Below are 23565 nucleotides of genomic sequence, written 5' to 3'. Positions count from 1 at the left end.
CTCATTTCACTTCTCCTCTGTTCACTTAACCTTCCACATCCTCATCCAGCTGTCACTTGTCCTCCAGCTGCCTCTGGCTCTTTTCTCTTCCTCCTGACCCAGTCACCTACTTTGGGAAGGCACCCAGGGTTCCCTTGAGCAAGGCAGCACTTGGGCAATCACACCTCTTGTCTGACTTTTGGGAGAATACTGCTTGTTTAGTAAGCTTGCGGATTGTAGAGGGGACCACAGACTTTCTTTCATGCATGTGGGAAGCTATTGAAACAATTTGGTAGCAACCCAAATTTCTTCCATCAGTTCAGATTGAATTGTTGGGGAGGATCAGGGGATTTTTTAGCTCCCAAAGTGTGGAGGTGCAGCTTACAGGAGGTTGCGCTCTCTCCTGTTTCAGCCTGCTGTTGATGGCCTTCAGAGTTTTTACTAGCTGGTAAAAAAAACACCATCGTGGCGGATGTGAACCTTTACTGTCCTAAAGCTGACTGTAAACGTATACATCAGCCAGATCATGGCAGTGCCATGTTCCTGGTGCCGACTTTGAGAACTGCAAATGCACACATAATTTCCCCCGACTCTTCTTCTCTTCCTCCAAATATGAGGGGATTTACTCCAGGCCAAGACACTCCCCTGCTGTTAATCCTTTTGCTTTATAACTCTCCATACCCAGTCTCAGGGCATGTGTGTGTGTTACAAAGATTGATGTTAGTGCATACATCAGATGAGCTTCACTGTATGAATCACAAAATATTGAAAAGGTTATGCCTGACAGGAAATTATCACAGGCCTTAGCTTCTCTACGCCACTCATGCATGTGTACAGTACTGGTGTGTGTGTGTGTGTGTGTGCGTGTGTTTGCAAAGCAGCCCATCATAGGCACAACAAATCATATACTAACCTCACTGGCACAAATGCATTTACCAAAAGGGCCATCTGCATTTTAATGACTAAGTCTAATTTATCCATGGCTAGCACACATTATTACAGGAGACTCTTGATATTCCTCACAACACACCCATCACATGGCTGGCTCATTTCTGCTGATGGCAACGCTATGCTAATGGTGTTGGAATTTTCTGTGCATCTTTCCAAACAAGCCCATCACAGAGCGGTTTAGGAGGATGTTACTAGGACAGCATATGTGCAAAAGTATCTGTATGTATGCACATCACTGCAGTCGCAGAAAATCTGATGCAAGTTTTCCTTTTCTTGTTGAGTGAATGTGCTGACCTTATGCACACTTTAAACCTTTTCAAAAACCACTGCAGTTTCTACATTGCTGAAAATAGGCATGCTTCGTCAAAACAATGTGCCTAATCCCTCTTCCAGTGTCATGTTGTAGCTGCTGTTAGTCAGTGTTTGCAGGACTGTAACATATGATGGAATAAATCACTGAATAAATTCTCTGTTGAGAATGATTCAGATGAAATACTGAAGGTTCTTCCATTTACAGGTTTCACTCAAATGTAACACCGGGTTTCACAGTGATGTGCATTTGTTGAGGAGTCTAGTAATTACTGCTACTTTAACCCTGTACTACAACTGCAGAGAAATCAGTTTCACAGTGTAAGTTGTGTTGTGTAATACAGGATTTACTGTATAAGATTAAGCTCAACACTGCTCTTTCCAGAAGCCCATGTCACCGTACCACACTGTTGTGAAACTAGAGTCCTAAGGGTTAATAATATTATAATAATCTCGATTTATATAGCTATACAATTTTGTTGCTAGATGGATTAGATTTCTGATAAGGACTGTGATAAGAATTATTTGTTTAGCTAACACTGGCGCTTCTTATTTTCTTCAAATAAGATTTGAAATCTGGCAGTAATGTAAGATTACTTCTATATTTCCAATAAAAAACTTGTCTCAAGGTCTATATTCAGATAGTCTTTTTTTCAGACTCAATTCTTGAAGTGGAAGAAATTGCACTGAAGAGAAGGCCAACTGGCTTGTTGAGATGGATGACTTTCGCAGTACATTTATTTCACAAAAGCAAATTTTTCTCAAAGTCAGATTTATTGTTGGCAGGATAAACCCCTTTGAGATGCATCATTTAATTTTCAATACCCTCCTTACATATATTACATTTCACAAAAGAAAGACATGAGCTGGAGTTTGAATGGATGATGCAGTTTGTAAAACTTCCCGTCCTAATCCGTAAATAATTATATGTTAAGCTCTATGAAAAAAAGTCACAATATTATAATATTATAACTGACAGTAGTAATTGGTTCTGTGTGGGCTATATTTGTGCATGAATCATCCTCCTCCATCCCTAACAAAGACAGAAGGTCTTATATACATGTTCATGTCCACCTCAGTAACAAATCCTTTGAAATGAGCTCCTAGTTGAGGTGTGAAAATAATGAGTTAAACTGTATGGTGTGTAAAATAGATTTAAATAAAGTAAATGTGGCGAAAATCTGAGATTTCCCCAAATTCTACTCAATACACTTTTATGAATTGTATCATGAGAGAAGCAGAAATAAGAATTGAATGGAGATCAGTTAAGCATTTGAACCAACACAAAAAACACTGCAACACAAAACTGCAACACTATGTCTGGCCAGTGTTTGACAGTAGCACAGGCACAAATCTGCTGAATCCCAAAGTGGTATGTTTAATATTGGGAATATGGGAAGCTGTTTGGTATGCACTGGAAGTGTTGACAGGAAGTGGTGTGGTTTGAGTCAAGCGTGCCGGTTTTCAGTGGTCCTAAACGATCTCAGCAGCAAACACAAGAGGGAAAATCATGTCAGTCACCACCCATACTGTGACGTAAGCTACATTTTCTCATAATACTTTAGAGATTTTGTAGCACTGTTAAAGTTTGAAATGGTTCCATACCCATCGCTGGCAGTTAGCTTGGTAGTATACAAAAGCCAAGAAGGTGAAGGATTTATCAGGTTCAACTCTTGCTAGGCTGGAAGTACTGCGCACAAGTGTAGACCTGGAATGTACGAAACTGAAAGATGACAAAGTTCAAAAGATTTGTTCATTCATTGTTTGTGAACATTGTTTGTGCTTTGTGTTTCTGGATAATAATCGCTGATAATACTTGTGTATATAATACATAATACTTTTTTGTACTTAAGTAACATTTTGAATGCAGGACTTTTACTTGTAATGGAGTATTCTTAAAACATGATCTTTCTACTTTTACTTAAGTAAAGAGTCTGAAACCACCACTGTCCACATGTCATGAAAAGCTGAGACTGCCCTATGAAATATTTACAAATGCTTCTTGAAATACAAACCAGGATCATCAGCATACGGTCTGGATTGCGCACTGTACCATTATAGCCAACATACAACCAGCTATGTAATCATTAACCTCCATCAAATGGCACTTCAATGACACTGACCACTGAGTCACTGACCAAACTCTAGTTTCAGTCAAGGTGATAGTGTTAAAATGCATCATCAGGCTGCTTATCACTGGCTGATGGCCAGGAAACCGCCTCTTCCCTTGAGCATTTTAAATAGCTGCAGCTGGGTATATTAGTGATGAAGTGGGTCTTGTGTACAGCTCGGGGACCTGTCACGACTATGTGCTAAACTGGGCATCCTAATGAAATAAAAAGGCTGCGTGTAACATTGAGTTACCTGTAAAGGCTAGAGTTGTCCCCCGTGACATAGAATAATGCATTTAATGTGTTTTGGCTGTATGAGAAAATGTATTTCTCCCAGACTCCCACAGCAACACAGGGATGGAGGGAAGAAAAGAAAGAAGGGAGGAGAGAACAAAGACGAAAGAAAAAAACAAACATGTTTGGAAACCGGAGAGAGAGAAGGAGGACAAACAACCAATAGAAAAAAAGGAGACAGAAAATAGTCAAGGGAGGACAGGAGAGGGAGGAGGGAGAAAACAGAAAGCACACTGTTTGCAAATCACAAATTAAAAGCATAAGCGTTCTACACACCAAACCATGTCCCAGAGGAAATATGGGCCTTTCAGCATAAAAACCTTATTTGGAGAAAGTAGGTAGGTAGAGTCAACCTCTCCTTGGCCTCCTGCCATCATTTTCAGCAGCGGTTAAGGACAAAAAACTAAAGATACAGGAGGAACATTAACTGTAATGTCACTCTGAGATGACTCTAGGCCGGTCTGTCTCTACTGGCATCAAAGGCTACAGACGAAGTGTGCAAACTTGGTTATTTTAACAATAGCAAATATTTAGTGTATTTTTATTGTGCACATAGATCCAAAATGTACAGTGAAAGACATGCTGATTGTATTATGGCGGTCACAAATTTTAGAGAATGAGTCCTGTCTTGGAATAAGAGTTCAAGCATCAAGTGTGGAAAACTCTACAGGAGTCAGGCTTGTGAGTTAGGTCATTTAAATTGATCAAGTTTTGCCATCTATATGTGAGATGCTGTCAAATTTTGCAGTGTTGCTCTAAGTAGATGTGAGTGCACCTGTTTTGTGCAAATTTGATTGCAACTTAATCATGTGTTCAAGAGTTATTGTTACCTACAGTAGATGAATGTGGCAAACAATTACAGGGAAACAGCGTGCCATTTAAAAAAAATAATGAAAAACCTTTTTCAGGCTCATTCCAAAATTGTTATATGTATATAACTTGGGAAGGAGCAGATCAAATTTGAAGGAGAAGTGTTAAAAAAAAATTAAAAGGTGGCCTTTGGAGTTTTCTTGTAAACAAGCAAAGGTTCTGTTCATATTCAGTATTTATAAACGTGTGTATCCTTGAGGTCTAACCAATGTGTTGAATGCATTTGCATCTATGTTTACTTACTAGCAGTGTTGCATTTCACTGTACTGCGTTTATTGGCAGGAATGTCTCACCAAGCAAAACATGGACCCACTCATAAAAACATTGCTCCATAGCACTACTAGTGGTCAAAAACCCCACAGAGTACCTAAAAATATGCGATGATCTCCTCATAGCTCTATGGTCTGTACTATGTAAAGATCAAGGGGGAAAAAAATCCTTTCGGGTTCATGAGTCATGAAATCAAACATGAAATACTCTTGCCATGTCCCATCCCCGACAAAAATAATGAGGTGTTCCCTGGCTCATGGCCTAACCTCCATCAAATTTCACTAAAATCAAAAAAGTATTTCTGTTATTCAGCTAGCTGAATGATAAGGAGCGGTAGCAATGTATTTGTGTTCACCGCCTTCACCATATAAAGCCACACCAGGGACAGCATTATTATGGAGTGAACTGGACTGTCTGTATAAATCCCATCAAAGCACATCATATCCAATGTGATGGACATATCTCTTTCATATATTTACAGATGAGGCATGCATTGATATGCATGTATGGACACCTCACATTAGCATATAGAGCTGATACAGCAACTTAAATATAAAAATCAGTGATAATTTAAATACAGAATTGATTAATATCTTATTGGACTGTGATCTCAGCATTCATTTCAGTTTGTCACCATACTTAAATGTATAGCAGCAGTACTAATTGATAAAAGGGTTATCAGAGTGATGTGAAAGTCCCAGAAAAGATTAATAAGCTATAAGAAGTTACACTTAACATACCTCTCATTAAAATGCTTGAGTTGCCACGAGCCCAAAGTGAAAATATCTCTCCGTATCTCTCCATATATAAGCAGGCAAGATGAACATGAATTGTGCTGCCCTTCCTGCTTTGTCCCCCTGATATGGTTTTTCACATCAGCTTTCAGCTAACGCTAAGCTACCAAAGACTGTAGTGTTATGTGGGCTCAATGTTATGCTCCAGGTCCCGCTTCAGAGCGATCCTCGTGTCTCTGTGGAGCCTGCTGGTATTGTGCAATCCATGAGACAGACAAGGTAGAGGTTGCAGATTGTGTGTTTATTATGTAGTATGTGTGCATGGCGGCAGATCAATAGCATTTATTTTTGTTCTCTTACAGATTGCTTGCCACAACTGTTTACCTTGTTTTGTTTAGGTTGACTTGCTTTATCCTGCTTTATTTTGCTTTGGTGTACATTTTGGTTAAGCTTAGTATGGTAGTTTTGGATTTGGAGATTTTTCCTGGTTCCATTGCTTTTCGCAAACTTACACTTTCTTCTTTCTTTTTGAAGTTCTTTTTGAACAGGGCTTTAACATGTGTGTGTGTATGTTGAGCCAAATGTATCATGTATTGAATCTGTGGCATTTAGCTGGCTAAATTAGGCCACGGCTCAGATACACTTGCTTAAGAATAGAAGACATCATTTGTAAAATATGATCTTTGACACACTACAATGAACTTATATTGTATATTGGAGGTACTGTGGGGAAGGATCAAGTTGTTTGCTCTAACAAAGCAGAATCTACCCTTTAAAGATGACAGCGTCACAGTAAAAGTGACACAACATACAAGTAACTCTAAACATCAGGTAAAATTCAAATAATACATACTCACCACCCTGATCAGTGCTGACGGTGATGATGGCTACCTGGCGAGGGAAGGAGCTCATGTCTGACACCCCATTGAGGGACTCAATCTCAAACGTGTAGTTGGCGTGTGCTGAGAAGTCCATGACAGTGACAGTGGCGTTGGTCAGGCCTAACGGTCGCGGTAGGAAACGGAGATCCTCCTCACAGAGCTGGCACTGGTCAGCCTCAGGGCCACAGCGTTTGCACTGGACATTGTAGGTGAGATCCCGGCGGCCCCCGGTGTCGCTGGGAGGTGACCACTCCAGCATCAGACAGGTGTCGTTCAGGTTAGACAACAAGTTGCGGGGAGGAGATGGAGGGCCTGTCAGTAGGGGAAAAAAAGAATAGATAAATCAGTTATATTGTACTTTTTTTTTAGCTGTGTGGGGTTTCACCAATAGATCATTTCAGCTCAGCAGTCTTGGTTGCATGTTTGGTTGCTGGTCTTGACTTTGAACAAGACAGCAAAGCTTTATTTGAAGACCTAAGGTCAGTGGATTAGGAATTCAGAAATGTAAAATGGTGCTTATCCATGTATTTGCATAGCGGTAATCAATAAAATCTTTAAATGGATTATACAGGTAGAAGGACTAATGTTTTAAAAGCCTGGAAGCTGGTTTTTGACCCAAATGAAGCTTTGTCGGAAGGTCAATAGGGATTATCTTTTCTTTCACGTTCTACCTCTTATTCCTCTATTGGTGAATTTTTGCTATTTACTCACCTTCTAATTTTTTCCATCACTTCTGCTCTCCCATGCTGTCAAAGTCCATACATTCACTATTCTGACGTCACCATATCTGGCCAATGATCAGAATCATTCCCGGTTGAACGTCATGCTTCCTCGAAACAGTGTGAAACTGTGTGCAATGGGCTTTGGGCTTTTCTCTCGTTCGGTGGTTGTGACAGAGGTGTTACCCAATCAGCAGCAATGTCTATATAAACCGTATTAAAAAGGCAGTGCCACTGCGGCTTGGTTTCGAAAAGTAAACAAAGAATGGCCTTCTCAGCTGCCATAGTTGCAACACAACAGGGTGTTCAAGGCAGCGGCGTTTCTGTTTAAATAAACGTTTTGCTACGTTTTGTCGCGGCTGAACACGTCCCTGACTTCCTTATTTGCTCCCGTCATAATTACGAGGGCCACTAGAGGTCGCTGCCTAACAATAAACATAAACATGGGTCGTAATAAGCTGCGTGACAGACAACCTATATGGCCGTATTTTTGGGGAGGGCGGTGAGGTTATTTCACCTCCCTCACATTTCCCATTGTTGAGGTATTTTTGTGCTCTCTGAATGTATGTGTTTGTGTGTCACGGTAAGTTTTGTGCTATAGCAGGCAGCCAGCTGTCAAGAGGGTGGAGTTAAAAGGCCTGAGGGATTTGAACACTCCCGTCCTGCCAAGCTCACTGTCTGCCTAGACAATGGGATGTTTCCCTCTCCTTCCCCATCCCTCTCCCTCCCTACCTTTGCTAAAAATCTCAGCAGACAGGAAAGCTATTCCTACTCCTCCTCCACTTCTGTCAACGTATGTCCATTCTCTCTCTCTTTATCTCTTTCTGCCTCTATCGGCCATTATCTCACCTCCTCTATTCTCTCCATCGAGGAGAATCCACCCACCTCCCCTCCTGCAGAGCAACCCCACTGCCATCAATCAGCTCCTATTCTCCTCTAGGGGGAGATTGGGATCAGCAACCCTTCCTTTCTCTCCTCACTGTCTCCACCATCCAGCCTTTACACTTTCTCTCCACCTTTATCTCTCCTCATGTGACATCAGCTCTTCCTCGCTGTCTACCTTTGTCTTCCTCGCAGGTCCTCAGCCTTTAATCTCCATTTCTTTTTTTTACTTAGACATCAAGCAAACAGTTTATGCTCTGGCCTACAAGCTCCTGATTAAAATGCATTAGGTGCATAAACACAGAACTCACAGCTTGTTAGAACAGACGTGGTAGTCTACTCCTCTTAGTGTGCTGGGTTGTCACACTCCCACAAGCCTTTATACACAGTGTTTGTTGGTACTGGGAGCAAAAGTGGCCTTGGAGATTTAGAATGTGCTTTTGCCTGGAAGATTTAGTACAACAGCAAACAACAACTGTTGAAGAGCTCTTGAACAAGGCACTAAAAACAATTTTGCATGTTGAGCCTGGTGTCTATTTGTCTAGTGGGCATTGATGTCCATGTTTTCATATTTTACTCAATCTCCCAAATTGAATGTTCATAAGAAGATCAAATACCCAACCATATTCACAATAAAGTTGTGGCTTTCCGCTGGTGTTATATGTTATATTATATGTAAATACTGTTACTTTAGATGCCATCAGCCTGAAACACAATATAATAGTATAATAGAACTATAATGTATAGTCTCTCTCTCTCTCTCTCTCTCTCTCTCTATATATATATATATATATATATATATATATATATATATATATATATGTATATAAACATATATATAATTTGCAGAATTGTTGTTTTCTTCATTATGTTGTTTTTGTGGTTGGAAGAGAGGACTGGAAAGCCTGCAGGTATAAATCTATTGTATGTATGAGCAGATCTCCTTCACAAACAGTGCGTCTTGCAGGGAACTGTAAACTCACAGCTTCTCCACAATGACTTGGCTTCGCCTCGCTGTAAAAAGACAAATACACTCTTCCACCCTGCAGCTCTCAGATGTGGCCCCCGTCTATCTCAGTGACAGCTAAATGGCTTTTTAATTAAAGGAGAATTAGTCCGGTTAAACTGTAATTTAATGCAAATATGAAGTCGTAATGACAGTCAGTGAATCATCAATGAAGATGAGGCAGCTGAACAAAGGCCATGTAATTCATCCAGCGACTCTCTAATGTACAGTTTCACACCCGATAAGTCCTGGAGACGAGACTGGACAGCAAATTCTCAGAGACCACTGGAGTAATTCAGCCGCTCTAGAGACAAAGCAATAACTTACCCAGACTGTCAGACATACACAAGTGTAGAAATATTTAACGTGGATTCACAAAGTTGCAGTGATGGCAGTGAGGTTCAAAGGTCTCCCATGACTCTGATCCCATCAAAAAGGATGACTAAAAGCCCTGTACATCTATGTGGTTATGTGTCCATTGAGTCATAGACACAAGCCCTGTTTGCCGGTATACTCACGCGTACAAGCCATAGTCGGAGGATCTTTCTCAGCCCTGAAGAAGCCCTTCTCGCACCTGCAGATAGCAGCCCCTTCTCCATAGCTGAAACTATGCGGAGGGCATTTTGAACACTTGATGTTTCCAGCATAAGCCTTGTAGAAGCCTGGGTGGCACGCTGGGGGTGACAGAAAGACAATATGATAGTATATGAGTGCAAAGCCAGGCCATGTTATCAGCGCACAGGTAAAAATATCACATATCATCATAATGTTTCTGAACACACGAGGATCCAAGGGGACACTGGGCCCGGGGATACTGTCTGCTGACAAGAAACAACAATGACATGATATTTCTAAGATTCCTATCTATATTATTTGTTTAAAGCAGCCATAGCAACAACATAAATAAACAAGAGGCAACTCCAGTGTCTTGTGTTTGTCAATAATCATCATGAATTTAGCATTATAGGTTATCCTAAGCATGTCTGGTATTTATCAGAAATTCATATCTCAGAGAATTTTAACAGATTCAATATGGAAATTGATGCAGCAAGGTTCACTAAAATATAATGAGACCATCTGCTCTGGTTTTGGGAACTTCTGAAGACATTTTTAAGTATTAAAAATATGATTTTCATTTTACATGAAAACAAAATGAGTTTGACAGACACACAAAGACACAGATATTCATGACATTTTTCTTGATGAAATTGAAAATCTTTGCAAAAATCCACACATATTTTTCTTCTTCCATCCTGAATAAGAAAAAAGTCTTAACTCTGAATATACTGATAGTTACAGCTTGTAAGACACACAATGAATGATTACAGCTTAGGAAAGTGTGATGTCAGAAAGGCTCTGTTTGACAGTAAACATACAAATATAGCACGAGTTACACAGGTCAGAGGGTGTTTGTTGTAGTTTGTAGTTCACTTTGTTGATCCATATAAAACCCCAATAGTCAGACTGTGTTGAGGGGCAGTTTTATAAGTAAGTTTTATAAGGAGCTTAATGAGTAGATCAAAGGTTTTTTTTTAATTTGGGGTTTCCATCTTCCATGGCTTCGATAGAAAAAGAATAAAAAATAAACCATTGTGTGATGGTCCACAGTACACTGCAGAGTCATGTTTCTGTGTTCAAGTTTGTACAATACGTTTGACAGTTGCTGGATCTTCAATAACATTTGCTGCCCATCTGGTTGTTAATAAATATTCTATCAACTTGTTCCAGCTCTTCACTGAAGTTGGGCATTATGATGTTAATTAATATCTAATTAATATAAAACCGTGCGTCATTTTAGAAAAAATTCAGCCCGGAACCAGCTGAGGGGCTGGAGCACCGCAATATTTCAAGATAAAGTCAAGATAAAGTAAAAGAAAAAAAGAAAATAAGTGCTGTATTTGAGCTCTTCTTAAGATGCAGATAACAAAACTAGAATCTGTACACTCAGTGTGACAATCTAGATTGCAGGGGCTCGGAGACCTGTTAGGATGACACCCAATGGCCCATTAAAAGGGAACAAAAAGGTATAAAGAAGTCTAATGCTAATGAAGTGTTCGGGCTCAGTAAGTAGCAGACTATGAGAGAGCTACAAATTGTGTTTTTGCTTGTAGTTACCACACAAAAAATATATATCTGGGTCAAAATCTAAAGCGTGTCTCTCCAAGAAAAGCAGCAGATGTTTGTGAACACACTGTCTGTTTCAACTGATTTCACTATTTACACACAATTGAGGAAAGAAGAATTGTGTCACATTTCACAAATACAGTAAACAGCAACTGCAATATACTCCTTTGTCCCCAGACTCCCTTAAAAATCACTTATTATTTGAGTTGTTGAGTTAAGGGAAACTTTATAAACTTTATGAAACGCTGTCTGACATTTGTCTTACAGCGTCTTAATTAATCGTACCTTCTTGTAAATTCGGCATGCTTTCATTTTTCATGCAGTTTTGTTGATTAACGCATCCCTTGGAGCTTTCATGGCACTGGATAGAAGGCATAAGCAGTAACTATAGGAGTGTTTCTTTCAGATGTCTGGTTTGCTCGCTCTCTAAAAGTGAACAGTAACCTATATTTTATGTTAGGTAATGCATGAAAACAACAATCTGTATCAGTGTCTTACAAAATGCATCAGCATAATATCCTTATGACCTTATGGTATGATAATAACAAGCGCTTCATTAAAAGTATGCTCTGTGGGAAGCACACTTCCTCGTACACATCAAATATAATATGAACAGCTGATTACAGGTGCACTGGGTCAACAAAAATGTCCAGCCGCTATGGGAAAACTTGAAGCAAAACACTATACAGCAGACTGATGGCAGCAAGCCGTTTCTGCTTCCATAATCACTGCTCCTCCTGGTGCATAGATAAAGCATTGCAACTGATTTCCACACGATGCTTAGGGGCATGACATGGCGGCATCACTTTCATCAAGGGGGGGTCACATTCCAGCCAAAGACCCAGCAGCAACCCAGTGGGGATCAGCCATGGACCAGCCTGGACTCTGTCACGCCCCAGCAGTCAGTTTTAGATGGCTACTACGGTTTCAAACAAACAGGGGACTGAGGAACATATCAGTCCTGAGGAGGGGTCCAATCAGTCAAAGCGAAAACAGGTGAAGGTGTGACATGGGTTTGTCAAAAATCTACTGTAAATATAAGACACATGTGGGAAGAGGCGACCTTTATAGCATGCAAAGGCTATTTACAGCAAGAGTAGAGATGAAGTGTGATAAACTCACAGTGCAAATTTAATCCACAGTATCATTTAACCAGGAGTGACTGCACCTCACTGACACGAATGAAGACAAAATTGTATGGCCTTATTTTAAAACAACAGCGGTTTTGTTGCACAGGAGACGCAAGTCAGGGTGAGCACAAGGAATACCTCTGCGACCATTTTTCTTTTAAATTTCATTCACACTGTTGTTTGTCACGGCCTTTAGAGATGTGTTGTCTTCTATCGGTGGATGTTAGCATTAAATGTAGCCTTGCTTAACCTGAGGCCAAATTATTTTTAAGAGATTTCCAAGAGGTCTTTTTCAAGGAGGGCATTTTGACACGTCACAGGTGTAAATAATACAATTAATGAATGGCTGAATTCCATTTAACTGATTCAGTTTCAGGGTCCTGGAATTGTGCATGCTGGCTCACTGTCACACTGTCATGACTTACTGAGACACTTCAATTGAACAGAGACATTGTAAAACCTGTGCTGTCCTACTATGACAAGTCAACATGTCTGCAGTGAAAAAGATCTATTCACACTGCACTCTGCACTGAGCAGACAAATATTTATCAGTCAAAAAATATAAATAGTATTGAAAGTTAGAAGAAACGAAATTTCTACTTATTCAGCTTAGCCACTAAAAAGTGTCACTTGCATCATTTTTTAAAATGAGTGTCTGAAGCGATAATCCCCTGTATTCTTTCCTAACAGAGAGAGGTTTTAAACACCCTGGTTTGGTGCATGAAAAATGCTGCTGAAATGAGTCTGTTTTTGTTCTAATCCAGCACTAACTGCTGAACTTATTCCAGGAGCCCTGTGTATGAAAGCGTGTAATGAAGAGCCTTTCTGTTGGTTCCACATTCGCACAAAACACATGTATTACTATCAAACCCAAGTTTTATGTATTAAAATTCACAGAATGAAAAGAAAAGGTGCAATGTCTCCTTTCCTAGTCTAAAGCAGACGGGAAGCAGTGAAACTCCTTTATCTAAACACTCTTTCTAAAATAAATTGAAGCGAGTGACTGCTCCAGTGTGTGTAAATAATGACTTGTTTAAAATTCTTCAGTGTCAAACAAACAAACTCAGACATAAACATCACATGTAAAAGCAGCTTCTCTATAAGCTTTAGAAGCTTACAAGAGTTTGCAAAAGTCTGGACATTAGAGACAGACTGCAAGAGCCTTTTAATAGCGTTCTCTCAACCTCCAAAGCACTTCCATGTCACAAAAGTGCAAAAGTCTGGTGAGCTTTCCATTGCTGCTGGTTGTCACCAAGCACATCGATTTAACAAGGTAACACAAGCTGAGCCATTTGAAGGGATTCACCTTGAAGCACTGAGTGCCTTTGTGTGTCTCCATTGCTGCCTGTGATAAATGGAGCTGTAGGGAGGACAAGGAAGCGCCTGAAACCACGACTGCTCTGATCAAATGGGGACAATTAGGACAGAGGCAAAGAGGTTAACACACATACACACACACACACACACACGGCACGTGTTGACATGAAATTCTTTTTACCTGTACGAGGATTGTTTATTAAAGCTTGTTAAATTACAAATGTATTGTATCAGAATTGATCAGACTCTATACAAGACTATTTCTATTTTACAATCAGTGTTATCCGCTATTTCAGTATTGAAGCTCTTGACTAATGACTATGAAGACGTTAAAATTTAAAAATTCTGAATATCGACTATTGATGACTGTAATTTCAAAATATTCAAATTGATATTGGCCTTCAAACACTTGACATACACACACGCATGCAGCGCACAAACACACGCACACAGAGGATATCCGTATCAGTCTGATAAGTGGCATCCCCTATGGCGTACCAAGGCTGCCTCCATCATTAACCTCTGATACCGGTGTGTCCTTGAGTCAAAAACCGTCAGTCAACCCCCCCACCCCACTAGACCCTGTTTTAGACTCTGTCAACCTAATGATGCCTCCGTCCGACCTTCGCTGAACTGAGGGGATGTTCCTTTTCGAACCTCGCAGCGTCCTGCTGCAATCTGTCTGGCCAGGCTCTGTTCCAAGGCCACAGTGGTGCTGTACAATGGCTGACCATGCATCACTCGAGGATGGACACACACACATATGGTGGCAAGGAGGTTAGCGCACACACACAGACACACACACACACACACACACACACACACACACACACACACACCAGTGGACATGGCAACAGCAGTGACAAACAGCTCATGGAACTGAACTAGACAGCTTGTCAAATGTGAATGAAGCCCGGAGATTTTGACTGGAAAAAAGAAAAGCATGGCGTTAAATTAGAATCAGATTCAGAATAGGGTTTATTGCCAAGTAGGTTTTTTTTTTTTTACATACAAGGAGTTTGCTTTGGTATGTTGGTGCATAAATAAGCATAGTAGAGAAAAATAAAAAGACATATAAAATAGAAGCAAATAAAAAGGAAGTACTGAAGCCAAAATGTTCAAATCAAATACCCATAATCAAATGCCTAATCCATACAGATGACAGAGATAAAGTTAGCTGCTGATGGTCTGGTGACTGGTGAGTATGAAAGCCAAAACAGGACAGTGGAAGGAGGCAGCAGTGCAAGACTGAATGTGTGTGTGTGTCATGTGTGTATGTGTGAACATAACAGTTTCATCCTAGAAATTTAACAATTCATGTAAAAAATGAATAAGAGTTACCATTTTCTTTGAAGCCCATATGAAAACTGAATTCACGTACATGGAACATGCATAAGGCAATAAATAAAGTTGTTATTAACCTTCAGGAAGCTGCAGTAAGACGTCTTGTAAGAACAGCTGTACACAAACGCATGGGTTATATAATATTGTGTGCTCTAAGAGATTTTATTATCATATTTTTAAGGATTATTAGTACAATTACAAACCAGTTCAATTGACATAGTTGCTCATATTCACTCAACTTGTTGAGAAAATGAACATTATAAAGTGTCATGGTACCTCATGTAACGATGATGAAGAGAGCTGCTGTCTGCATCAAGTGTACTAAGGCTGTATTGATATTGCGAGAACACGTTGTACTGTATGTTTGCCTGTCACACAGAGGCATGATATAAGACCATCATCCTGTTTGTTGATCCTGTCACACAGAGCCCATGACAGACTTTTAAAGTGATCATGTGGGAGCTCAGAGGAAACAGCTGTTGATGGGGAATACTGACTCAGCAGACATCACACACAATGATGTGTCATCAATGACATTATAAAATGTGTCACTGAATTACAAAACTTGTTATGTTACTTCATGCCTACCTGTATTTATAAGATACAGTCATGATGTCTTATATGTATACGATATTTTTCTTGTATATGTGTACAACATACATGTATATAACACAATAATATACCATGAAGGCTTTGATCAGTTCTTAAAATGTATTATGCATACATAAAAGTGCATTATCCTGGTAATCCATTATGGATATGCACTTTATAGAGAGGATTGGACTAAGAAATAATCTGCTGAGCAGCAGATGAGAGAATAGTATCTTGACCCACTGGCCTTTGGGGCACTGATCTAACTCTAGGCCTTCAGCCCAAGGTTAATGAGATCTGGAAGTCATCCAGAACATCGTCAAGCCAGGGTCTCAGAGCCCCGAGCCGGGCCCTGAGACCCAGAGGCAGCAGATTGCTTGTTGAGGCCTGCTACTTCATACTCACTGGACCCGAACAACACCAGAGCAGCTGGCAGCCAGATCATGTAAGGGGAGTCTGCCTGTCTATCTGTCTCTCTACTGTCTTTACTGTACTGTATGGCCATCTGCTGGAACTTACTCAGTTTGCCTCTCTGATTGGTTAGATAAATATATTGGTTAGCTAAGCAGTGGCCCTTTTTTCTAAGTTGTTGAACAATTTGATGGTTCCACCTGTGTGTTTTATTGTTTTTCAGAAATTCAAACAGAAATAGATTCTTCCTCAAGGCAGGTGCTGACCACAATCGGTTCCCTCCTGTCATCTCCCTATGGCAAAAAACCCCTGCTTCATGTGATAATCATTACACCTGGTTTTAATAGTTTATGCAGTGAAATTCTAACAGTCCTCAGTCAGTGGATGTTTTCCAGACTTGAATCTTGTTGTGAAAACTGAGCTCACTTAATGTAGTTTGGCTTTGAGAGGTTAAGGTTTTAGTGTCCCATTAGAGCCTGAATGTTGTTTTAGAATCACTGAATTAAATATTAATATGGCAATCAGTTCAAGGCAACACATTCCAAATTTTAACCTTCTTCTTTCCTGGTATCTGCATATGTGTGTGTTGCGTGTGTGTTGCGTGTAGGCCTGTGTGTAGGCCTGTGTGTAGGCCTGTGTGCATGCGTGAATGACACTCTTTGGCTCTTTGCAGTGTATAGCTGATGATGGTGGGTTCCTCTCCCGGTGGTCAGCGAAGAAGAACAATTCCAAGAGGAGCACAATTCTGCAGCATTTACTTGCAGAACCACATCAACAAATGTTGCAGAATAGTTCAGCTCTTGAAATCAAAGGCAGCGTGGTGAGGAGGCGATGCAAAGGATGAGAGATCATTGCAGAGATGGTGGCGTTATAGGCGAGATGCAGCCTGAAACTTATTGCATGTGGGGAAAAAAAGAAAATTTGGACTATTTTCAGTTTCATTCCACACAAATATTATCCTTCTATGAAAACTATAAAACATAAAAATAAAAGCCTTATTGCTTTTTGAACACAGAACACATATTTTGCATGTTAGCAGAATAGTAGCGCCTTTTTTTCTCCATACATGATTATGAATATTCATCAGGGGACAATGACAACCCTTCCTAACTCATGCAACATGATATTCAGGTTCACATCCAAGCAAAACAAAAATCCTGCCAATATCAGTGAGATAAACAGTATTGAGTTCTCTTAAGCCTGTGAGCCAACACTATGTGTTCTCACATGCAACTACACTGCTTCTAGTTGTAATGTAATATGCAGTGCCTACTACCACGAGAGATAATGAGAAGTCACACCTCTTCTTCAGCTGCTCTAACAAAAAACAGTAGCAGTGGCACTCTGAAAACTATGTTTAATAGTTTCACATGTAATCAGGAACAACACTTGCAAACACTCAAAATGAAAAGCCCTCCACACTTCTCTGTATCAGCCCGTCTCTCTTAGTCATCAGCCTTCCTCTCGCTCTTCATTACTGTAGCTGAAAGCAGTGATTTGCACTTGAGGATTAGTGCCCCTCTCCACACATCTCTGCTGAAGTATTGAGAATGCTGTTTGCTCAATTAGAGACAGAAGGTGAAAGAGGAAAAAACATGGCTTTCTGGGGTGACGCAAGTTATTAATAACTGTAAAATATGTTTATCTTCCTTTCATTACTTATTATATTGAATCAACATCATGAACACCAATCACTCTCATCATCTTTAAAACTCACGTTTCCTGTGTAATATTAGTATTTTTCTCTATATGACACAGTATGTGTTAGTCAAGCGTATAGTTTCCCCTCAACTTTACGTGATCCTGAATAAATAAGAATCCATTTGACCTTATATCCCTTCCATCTCGCCTTTCACACTATGTGCACATGTTTGCACGACCTCCCCACTGTTCAAAACCTGCTATTTCAGCCATTTCTTGAAGAGACTTTTGCTTTCAACCCAGTGATTGTCACTCTCTCCTACTTCCTTCCTGAGTTTAATTTCAACCATGGCATTTAGGGATCATCGAGTCTGGTGGCTTGGCAAAGCAAGCATGTTTACTAGCAATGAACTTGGACACAGCAAGCTTGACTCAGTGATGAAGAGAGGGGAGGGAGTCTTCTCTCCGTCTCTGAATAAGTGTAATGGCATTTAAGCAAATCATTCACCATTTCTGGTTAATTTGCTCCTTTATGTACCCTCTTGCCACAATGATTTGAACTTCATCTATTGCATTGACTTTTTTTATTCAGTTTAATTAGACTGGAATTTTGTAGCATGAAGGTTTATTGCATTGAATCAGGCTTTGATAAGATACAATGACTGGAGATTCATTATTGGTGATCACAGGTAATAGAGGCAATAAGCTATTTTAATGCCGGCCATTTTTGTTGTTAGAAGAAAACAATACTATTAACAAGGATAATCAGAGCTAATTATCTCTTTCATTGCAGACAACATGCAGACTAGGGGGTCTGGATTTGAATCACTTACACTTCTCCAGCATCATGAAATCACTGCTTAATGCAACTTCCACTTCAACTATAACAGGACAAAGTCTTTGTTAAATACTTTGACTGTCATGGTGTCACCTGTCCTTTCTCCCTCTCCCTTTGTTGGCACATTGCTGCAAATCTTAGTGCATTACTTCCAACTGTAGACTGGTGGAGTTGTGTGAAACCATTAGCAGGAATGTGTATGTGTGCATCACAGGTGCATGTGACAAAACAAACAGGGGCAAAACACAAAATAATTGCCCCATAGTGCTACTCAGAAACTCCACCGGATACCTTCAACTTATCTGTTACTGTGGAAAAGTGGAAATACATATTAATACTAGACACATGTTTCTGTTGTTGTCTGTTGCACATTTCTACACTCCAGGAAGATTAATTACAGCAACAAATGAGACACCTGGCTTCAAAAGAAAAATGTATGATTGGTTGTGTTCAACAAAACAGTAAAGTTACAATGTTGGCATCCAGCTTAGTAAAATGTATTGGGACACCGAATATTGATAACTTTAAGAGAGATATTGCACACAGAGAAACAGAAGAAAGAGCTAATTAACAACCACACAATGAGATGAAGACGGAAAAGACAAAAAAAAGGCAGTGCTGGATCGGCTCATTCAGGGGCAGCCATCACTTATATGTCAGTGACATTATCAGAGACAAAGATCTTTTTATGGACTTAACAGAGGTCAGCCTCACTCATCCCTTTATGTCAATGTTTATAGCAGCATAGAAAGAGTCCTGTGCCAAATGAACTAACAGAGCAGTAAACTTCTTAGAAGACATGCGTTAACTCTGAGTGAGAGCAGAGTTCCTCTCTAAATCTTTCTTTGGAGACAAAACGGTGGCTGGTAGAGGCATTCGGATGGACAGTAAAGCACTGTTTTTATAGACTGAGCTTGACTGCTGAGATAATGTCCTGACTGGCTGAGAGACAGCGCTGACCTGTATTAGGATATCTCTAATGCATGATCACAACAGTAAATCTATGATAGTGCTTATCGCTGGCTAGTGGGCACTGATCCCATCAATTCCTGTTGCCCTGCAAGCGGTGGAGTTTAAGGATGGGCATGTCAGTTGGTTGTTCCCTCCATCTCTTCAACACTTTGGTCCAGAGCAAGACGTCTCAAAGGAACAGTCTGACATTTCGGGACATAAGCTCTCTTGCTGAGTGTTAGATGAGAAGATTGATACCCCTCTCATGTCTGTATGAGCTACAGCCAGATGACCTTTAGCACTTAGCTTAGCATAAAGACTGGAAACAGGTACCATGGGTCTGTCCAAAGGAAACAAAACCCCCAAAATGACAAACTATTTCTTTAACAAACACTGGCCAGATTGATATATTGATGTATATTGATGCCCCCACATGAACATAAGACCCTGAAACACTGACATGAAACTTGACCGCTACTTATCCTGAAGAAGAACCCTGTAAGTAATGCTTGGTAATGTTTTCAGGGTCAGCAGATCTAGAGCAGTATGTCGGGGACACTAAAGTAAAATAGTACTCACAATATTGCTTTTAATTTACAACAATTAAGATAAAAATATGAACATAATTTACTGTGAAATATTTGATCTTGCGTGTCAACCCTTTTACATTATTATTCTCTATTTGCTTTCACTTTACTTCTACAATTGTGTTTATGTTGCTTCTCTGTCTCTTGCTCCATCAGTGAACTCTGTAGTACGCTTTTCCTCTATGTGAACGTCCGTTTATTGAAAGCAGATTCAATCTTTTGTGAAGACGTCGTATACAAAGGTGGTGTAAACAACAGGGATTGCAGCTGTGAACAGGTTTTGTGATAGTACAACCCTTCAGTCCCTGTCTATAAAATAGCTTGCCTTACATTCATATTCATCCCACTGTTTTCACTGTTAAGTTTGATTATGAAACTCGCAAGGCTATATGCCTCTTGAAGAAGAGAGAATGCGTGTCAATGTGTGCGTGTATAGAGGCCTAATGAATTTATTATAAGGTGTTATGACAATTAGCATGACTTAGACCCAAACTTTTCCCCCTAACTCCCTGCTTTCCTTCCGCATGATTGATGCTGATTGTGGTTTTAACACGCTGTTAAATCGACAGCAAATCGTCTTTAGCAGAGGTCGCATTAGCATAAAGGCCTTCTTGTGGAAAATAAACAACGGCAATGTCTTCTCAAAAACAGCACAAACAAAAGCGGGAGATAATGACACGGCAGCCCTTTAGTAACGTCAACAACAACATAATGGAGCTGGAGTGAAATTAAAATGGATCAGTCAATTTAAATGCCTTTGGTGGTGCTCTCTGTCTCTCTCGATTCGTTTTCTTTTACATTTTCTAAATCTCACTCACATAGACTTACGCAAACAGGCTCAATTCCAATCAAGTGTATACATAAGAGAAAAATATATTTCTAAAATATTTACAAATGCAAAAAGGTATCCTACACAAACTGTATACCATGAGCGTATGCATCAAGATTTGTTACTGTAAACACATAGTGCAGATTTCGAAACCAGTAACATACACATTCCCCTTTCAGACAAGCAGGCTCTGGAGCATCTCTCAGGGACACTAAGAGACACATTGTTATTGACAAAAATGAAGGCTTTATAGAAGTTGCTTAAGTCCTCAGATAAACCAGTATATTCCAAAACAGACAACTTTTGGATTCCAGAAAATAAAAAACGGGAATAAATAATGGTGACGATAGTGATACTGTTGGTAAAAAGTGGCAAATTGTATTCCAGAGAAGCAGCTGAAGGGATGCCAACACATGCAGCGTAATATGTGAGAAGTGAGAAAATCTTGCTGTCACACCATGAGTTTGAAGGTGTATGTATGTATAAACAACTTTGCAAAAAAAAAAGATGATGATTATGCTGTTGAGTTAACCTTCTATCTCTGGGAGAAGCATGGTCTTCTTCTTTGGCATCCAAACACCTGAGAAGACTTGGACTGCTTGGAGAACTGGCACAATAATGTAAGTTTATTTTCAATGAAGGCAGAATTGTTTTGTGTATACAGTCAGACATTTTTATGACAATCTGCACAGAAGATCATTAGAAACGATGTGGGCAGATTTGACATTTTGGATAAAACAAAAGGATAGATTTAGACTGGTTTCATCCTGTAGGGAGCATGAAAGAGCTCAGTTAATTTCATAGCAATCTGCTCATTCAGTGTTGGTATATGTGGTGTACAATTTTGTACTGACAGATTTGTCAGTAAGTTCTTTTTCTTAGCGAGAATGTAACCATTTAAATCATGTACCTAGGAGTCAATGACTAAACCACTATAGCGCTTTAGACTAATGAATGAGCCAGAGTCAGCTTCGTCAGGTTAGCAAGTGAGCTAGCTGCAATAAAGCATGTCTGGCTGATGGAAGTGCAGGAGGAAGGCACTCTATTGTGTGCAAACCTGCTCATGAGTCAGATCATACATGACAAATGCGACAGCATTGTATGTAACCATATTTTGGCCATGGAATAGTATAACAGTGGAATATATTGAGCATGCAGATGGACAGTAATGGAATGGATTATGCTGCTGAAGTGGTTTATTTGACTGTTTTGATACTTGTGAAAGCTGGTCATTGTAGAAACCCATTTTAACCAACATGAATTAAAGCTGACCACAGCCTCCTTGCTCCAGGAAGAACAAAATGACAGACTTTTTACAGCCATCACTCAGGTCTGCAGTGGGTGAGAGATTGAGATTGAGAATCTACCAAAATTTACATTATTTTATGCAACAATTGCAAAATGTTTTAAATCACAATGAGTAATCAGACATAATGTAGCCTTCACTAGCCTTTATGGTTTGCGTGCTATTGTACACTATAAACCTTTTTGGTCCAGTTGGAGTTTGTGACTGGAGAGAACTTGCTTAGCTAAGGACAGAAAGCACTCCAAGTGCAGTCATCTGGGATGATGGAGTGCGCCTTCATGGGACTAGCGGGAAGCATTTGCCAGTAATTAGGGGAGAATGAGCACAATTGGAGCGCAAGTTTCTCCTGTTAATGATCTGAGGACAACACACTCTCCCTGCACGCTGACTGAAATCACAAACACACACATTTCCAAACATTTCCTTTATATTACTGAAGTTGTTTTACGTCATTGCAGTTCTATTTGTACATATTGAAAGCAGTTTGATGTCAAGTGACATCTGATGAGCGGAACAGATTGAATCTTCTTTCCTTTGAACACAACAGCAATGTGCCAATTAATGGACCAAAGCATGTACGGAGAGTACATGTGTACAATGAGGCAAAGCAAGAAAATGTTCCATCATTTGCACAGCATTCATTTCCCTGTACTTGACATAAAGAACATATGTACTCTACGAAAAATATATCAAAGATGAAATATAGCTTTGGAGGAAATACTGTTCTCAGCTTCTGTCTCTGTCTCCTCCCCACGGGGCAAAACTCAAGGATTTACTCTACTTTCCTCCTACCTGCCTCCCATCTGCAGTGAATGAAGGAAGGGTCCAAGCACAATAAACTGGGAGGGCTCTTGGTTGCCAATTGCAGCCATGCTGTGGCAGTTACATACAAAGGCTTGGCTTACTCTCAACATTCGCACTCTGAGAAGTCCTCTCAGTCTGGCACACATCGAAGTCCGCTACTATATGGTCTAATTAGCAGGCGCTGCTGACAGTGACAGCGTTCCACTATTCAAATTCCTAATTGTATGTTTGTGACGGTGGCTGGTAATTAAATATTCTATTGAATGTATTTTGTTGTATTGTTGATGGAGAGTGAGAGGAAGTTTTCTAATCAGACCTGTGGAGTGAAGGATTAGCGTTCTGCTTTGTTCAAAATGAGCTGCTCAAGGTTGTGAGAAAACTGTGTGCACAAGTGTGAGGGTGAGTGAGCATAAGTGTGTACACCGGAGACCGTGCTCATGTGGAAGGGTGATTATGTAGGTAGGTTAAGTATGTGCAAGCCTCTTTCTACACTCTATATTCACACAGACACACACACACACACACACACACAAACACACACACACACTTGGTTGCAAGTACATCAGGTACACTACACACTCCAATGAAGACCATGGAGGTTTAATGTTTCCAACAGTTTCTGATTTATATTTTATTCCTTTGATTTGTCTTTTTTTTTTTTTGATAAACAGCCAGTCATAACCCCA

The 23565-nt window shown here is 40.0% G+C and overlaps 1 protein-coding gene across 2 annotated transcripts in view; it reads right to left on the bottom strand.

The window, feature by feature from the left end:
* epha6 (eph receptor A6) overlaps window positions 1–23565 on the bottom strand; it is a 147693-nt gene that overhangs the window by 62251 nt on the left and 61877 nt on the right. For both annotated transcript variants that reach the window (XM_070914114.1, XM_070914115.1), the window contains 2 exons: window positions 9525–9680; window positions 6376–6711 (listed from right to left, as the gene is read on the bottom strand). In XM_070914114.1, the coding sequence (XP_070770215.1) occupies window positions 6376–6711; window positions 9525–9680 (492 nt within the window). The remainder of the gene's footprint in view (window positions 1–6375; window positions 6712–9524; window positions 9681–23565) is intronic.

The sequence above is a fragment of the Enoplosus armatus genome, chromosome 11 (genome assembly GCF_043641665.1).
Source record: "Enoplosus armatus isolate fEnoArm2 chromosome 11, fEnoArm2.hap1, whole genome shotgun sequence".
NCBI lineage: Eukaryota > Metazoa > Chordata > Actinopteri > Centrarchiformes > Enoplosidae > Enoplosus > Enoplosus armatus.
Note: the sequence above shows the minus strand (reverse complement) of the source record. Positions and strands in the feature narration are given on the sequence as shown.